This window comes from Babylonia areolata, chromosome 3 (assembly GCF_041734735.1).
Source record: "Babylonia areolata isolate BAREFJ2019XMU chromosome 3, ASM4173473v1, whole genome shotgun sequence".
NCBI lineage: Eukaryota > Metazoa > Mollusca > Gastropoda > Neogastropoda > Buccinidae > Babylonia > Babylonia areolata.
In genome coordinates this window covers 21,859,202-21,864,201 of record NC_134878.1, presented here as the reverse complement: position 1 = coordinate 21,864,201, position 5,000 = coordinate 21,859,202, and the positions used below count along the sequence as shown (strand labels likewise).

The window sequence follows — 5,000 nt, the reverse complement described above, 5'->3', positions numbered from 1 at the left end:
CGTATTATGTCCACCGCTTAAACACCAAAGAACGGTGTATGAGTGGTCACGTGATGGTTCAGGAAGCCATGTGATGTTCACGGTCATCTCTTCATGGGCGACCCGTTCAACTATCGCTCGTACGTTCTTCGCTCCGTCTGTGACACAAGGACCACAACTCTGTGAGCGTGAAGAGAAAAACTATAGAAGTCCAATGTCCGATAACTACGTTATTTCGAAAGAGTAATCATAAGCTGGGAGCAAATATAGGAAGACGCGATGGCATACCACGAGAGTTTCGGTGATCTGAAGTTTGTAATATGTCTGTGATTGGGGATGAGTTCCAATGGAGTGTCCCAAGTGTGATCATATTACGAAAAAGTTATATACCTGAAAAGTATTTGTCTTCGATCGATTTTTATCTTTTGTAATAATTATGCTCAAAGGAAGAAGAAGAAGAAGAAAACCAGAAGAAAAAAGTCATTTTAGCTTTAAGTTTCTTAAATTTGCAGATTTTGTCTCTATATTCTTTTAGGATGAAGGGAGGTTTGTATTTTTTTAAAAACTTCTATGTGATGCTGTTGTGCATTTCGAAATGTTTGTTATGGGCATGGAGTCACTATTTTGTTATCGTCCTCCACACACAGTCCAAACGGAGTGTCCACACACACTCCAAAATGAGTGTGTGTGTGTGTGTGTGTTCATTCGTTTTTTTTGTTTCACGTCTATCGACATTTGTGATTGTAGACGTAAATCCATCATCTCCCCCACCCCACCCATGCCTTAAATCATCACTACTTTCACTGTATAAACGAAATAAAATACACTAACTACTCAACCAGTAGAATCACAACAAAGAGCCAGTTCGGCTCCTGATTAAACTCTGAACTATTTCTAATACATGCTGATTATCATATAAGACATTTCTAATGGAAGCAGATGGAACTGCAGATTTTGTAAATTACATAGGTAAATGTGTGTGTGTGTGTGTGTGTGTGTGTGTGTGTGTGTGTGTGTTTAGGAGAGAGAGGGAAGTGTGTGTGTGTTTAGGTCCATGGGAAGTGCACATAGGGGAGGCAATCGAAAACAAAAAAGCACTGGTGACGCTATCTTGGTTTGCTCCCTTCCGTTGAAATGGATCAGGGGGAGGAGAGAGGCAGGGCGGGGGGGGGGGGAGGGGATATATCCCCATAAATCACCATGACCTCGGATACCGTTTTCTTCTTCTCGTTTCAGTCTCATTTCTGTCATTCTTTAACTTGTTTATTTCTTTTCTATTTCTTTACCCCCCCCCCCCCCCCCACCACCACCCCCGTTTTTCACCGGACCGACATCTCTCTCGAGATCTGTCTCTCTCAGAGAGAGAGAGAGAGAGAGAGAGAGACAGTGGCGAGATTCTTGCGAGTCAAGACCGTGTAGCCTTCAGAGCACCTTTGCCGCGAGGTAAACGTAAACTCTACTTCCCGACTTCGCGTTCGTTTCGTTGTGCATGTCACGAACCTGTAAATAGATTCAAGTCCGTGTGTGCACGTTTCAAGTGGACAGTTCACTTACAGGTATCGCGTCCTCCTAGGAAGCGAGAGAATCTGAGCAAACTGGTTCGAATCACGCCGGCAGTCGTCAGTATTTTCTCCCCCTCCACTAGACCTTGAGTGGTGGTCTGGACGCTAGTCATTCTGATGAGACAGGAAAACCGAAGCCCCGTGTGGAGCATACATTTAGCACACGTGAAAGAACCCACGGCAACAAAAGGGTTATCCCTGGCAAAATTCTGTAGAAAAATCCACTTTGATAGGAAAACAAATAAAACAGCAGGCAGAAAAAAGGGGGTGGTTCTGTCAGTGTAGCGACGCTCTCCCTGGGAAGAGCAGCCCGAATTTCACACAGAAAAATCTGTTGTGACAAAAAAAAAAGAGTAATGCAGTAATGCAATAATGCATGGAGTCCTCGTCCTCGCCACTCGCTCTCCCGCCACAAGCACGTAAGGGTAACTCGCGATTGAAAAACACATCTCTGGGCTATACCTTCCCTTCAGTGCCGAGCTCTGGACACAGTGAATTCGAAATGACTGTCCCAATAGCTTTAACTCTCTCTATACGAACGGCGAAAGAGACGACGTTAACAGCGTTTCACCCCAATTACAACCATCAAAATATTACAAGCGGAAGGCTCTCACACTGAAGAGGTGAATGTTGACAAAGAATACCAGAATTCTGACGACGGAAGCTAAAGGTTGGGTCATAGAGACACCCACTGGACATCCGAGGGGTCTGTGTAGAGGAGAAGAGAGGACTGTCCGTACTGAGTGAGTTAAACCTTTGAAATAAAGGTTTCGAACCGGCGACAGTTTTCAAACGATGTCAAGAGGTGAAGGTACTGCACAACGAACTATAATATGCAGCGTGCGTAATACTTAAGGTGGACTGCAACTGAATTCAGTTATTTGTGAATTTCTTTTCAAGCGTTTCTGTTGTTTTTTTCTCTCCTAGAACCTGTCTTTAAAAAAAAAAAAATTAATTAAATTTTTTTTTTAATGTACGCTTATAGTTGACTTCATCAAGTTTTTGCGCCTTATATACATATTATTATTATTAGTAGTAGTTCTTTTTTTTATGTATTTATCTATTATTTATTCACCTTTTTGTTTTCTCAAGGCCTCACTAAGCGCGTTGTGTTACGCTGCTGGTCAGGCATCTGCGTGGCAGATGTGGTGTAGCGTATATGGATTTGTCCGAACGCACTGACGCCTCCTTGAGCTACTGAAACTGAAACTGTCTTTGACATGTTTATTCAGTGTTTCTGTCCACAGAATACATGTATAGGATGATGGTGAGGAACAAGTGTGTCGTGTGCCCGGAGGAACAGAGGCTTGCCGCAGGACACATAGCACACAGGGGCACCGTGGCGTCCGGACTCCGCTAGTGGTCAACCTGCAGTAAAACCCTGCACACTTCTCTCACACCATCATCTTCACACATCAGTTCTCTACCCTCAACTTCACCCTTTTCCTTCCCTGAACACCCCCATTCAACATGGTGCATGTCTGTGTGGCACATAAATAAATGCAAACATGCACATTGTGCAAAATTTCTCTTCACCCTTTCACCGCCAAGCTCGCATTTATGCACAGCCATGGTAGAGGACCCATATCACTGAAAGGTGACCATTCATTGGTCTGTTATCCATGAACCTACTGCTGCTTAATGTTCGGTGGTAGGATAGGCCGTATTTTCTATACATCGCAGGGGGAATCCCCAGCTATTCTTAGCCACTGTCTTTTCTGTGTAAATACCACAAGGAAATTTTGTACTCTAAATTGACTGGCGGTGAAAGGGTTAATGCTACCTTTCATTTGCTTCTTCAGTCAAACAGACTGTGCACCAGTTAACAGTCAAAATCCAGTTTTAAGTATGAATTTGTCCCTCCCCCTAAACCCATGTTGGTGAAACTGTACACCAGATCTTTTCAAAAGTGTTTGTACCGGATGTAAGGTAAGGTAAGATGGACGTATGGTGCGAATGCATCCAAACTTTTTTAACAGGTGTATCAAGGAGAGATGTAGGACCTATGACAGTGCTTAAAGTCTTAACTCCCGAGAGCAAGGTTTCGGTTGCGCCCCTTTTCTCTGCATTCAAATTTTGTATTACGTGTAGCTGACACATTTTGTACTTTCCAAAGTCAATTCAGGTCTACATTGGAAGCTGCTAGGCAAATCTCGCTCTCTGCCATAAATGAAGACAAACCGTAGCTTTATTAGGCTTTTATTTTGAATAAACCTTCACCGACGTCACAGTGTCAGACTCTGGTGAGAAACTGGCTTGATTCAAATCGCCCGCCATTTATAGTCCGGTTCAGGCTTTAAGTTGATCAACACAGATTGATACTTTTCCGGCTTCACTGGCTCTCGTTCACTGAAGTTGGGGAGTACTACAATGGCTGCCGCGCGCGTCACACGCTCGCCTCAAGCTATCACACGGTCAGCTACAGGAAGGGGCGGTCCATTCTTTTAAAAAGTCCCAGCCCCTGCACCCTCGCGCCCCCCCCCCCACCCCCCACCCCCCAACACACACACACACTACACACACAAGCAACACAGACTGACCTCTCCATGGATCCAGAGCCAGGACAGTGGCGCTGGCGGTCGGCCCGGCGTCATTGAGGGCCAGCACCTGTAGTTCGGGCAGCAAGTTGGGCGAGGCGGAAGAAGAGGAGGTGGTGGGGGAGCTTGACAGGAGGAGCGAGGGGAAGGTGAGGGAGGTGGCGTTGGTCACCGACGCACTGACCACAACGGGCCCTGTGGTCCCTCCCTCTCCCCCACCCTCTCCCTCTTCACTCCTCCGGCTCCCCCTACCACTACTGTTCATCGTGACCTTGACCTTGTACCCCACTCGGGGCCCGTTGGCGCTGCTCTCTGGAATGGCCTAGACACAGAGAAGAAAAAAAAAGAAAGAAAAAGAAGCGAAATGTGGAAACATGGTTTTTGTTTTGTTTTTTTTTTGTTCAGATTTGGGATGTTGACCGATCTTCCATGTCAACATAATGCCCGTGTTTATAAAGCGCATCTGAGCCCCTAACTGAAGGGGAAATCATATACAAATCACACAACCAAAATTCCAAGAATACAATGTCTAAAATTTGCTGTTAATGTGATTATTGTCATGAAAATTTATATTGATACTATAATTTAAGTTATAACCGTACGTAATCGTTTGAAGGCACTGCAAATGTGGAACAATACATTACGTAAAACAAGAGAGGCAAGGCCTTCAAGACTCACTTGTGATACACTTAAAAAAAAAAAAAGGCTAATCGTTAAAATGTGTTCTGTATTTGTTATTATAAAGCTTCGGGTTAAAAGAAAAAGAAGAAAAAAAAAAGTCCTAACGGCAGATTCGAACTCCGCGTGTTCGGGTGAGAAGAAACTGTCGAGTTACCCATTACACTATTGTGGCTCCTTAAAACATAGACTCACTTTGTTTACACAAGTGAGTCAATAAAACAATGTCAGGAGAGAACGCGAA

At 44.4% G+C, this 5,000-nt stretch overlaps 1 protein-coding gene across 1 annotated transcript in view; it reads right to left on the bottom strand.

The window, feature by feature from the left end:
- Positions 1 to 5,000, bottom strand: part of LOC143280256 (uncharacterized) — a 30,399-nt gene that overhangs the window by 11,764 nt on the left and 13,635 nt on the right. The window contains exons 9-10 of the mRNA XM_076584886.1: positions 4,082 to 4,400; positions 1 to 137 (exon numbers count right to left, since the gene is read on the bottom strand). The exon at positions 1 to 137 is cut by the window's left edge and continues 15 nt beyond it. Coding sequence (XP_076441001.1) covers positions 1 to 137; positions 4,082 to 4,400 — 456 coding nt within the window. The remainder of the gene's footprint in view (positions 138 to 4,081; positions 4,401 to 5,000) is intronic.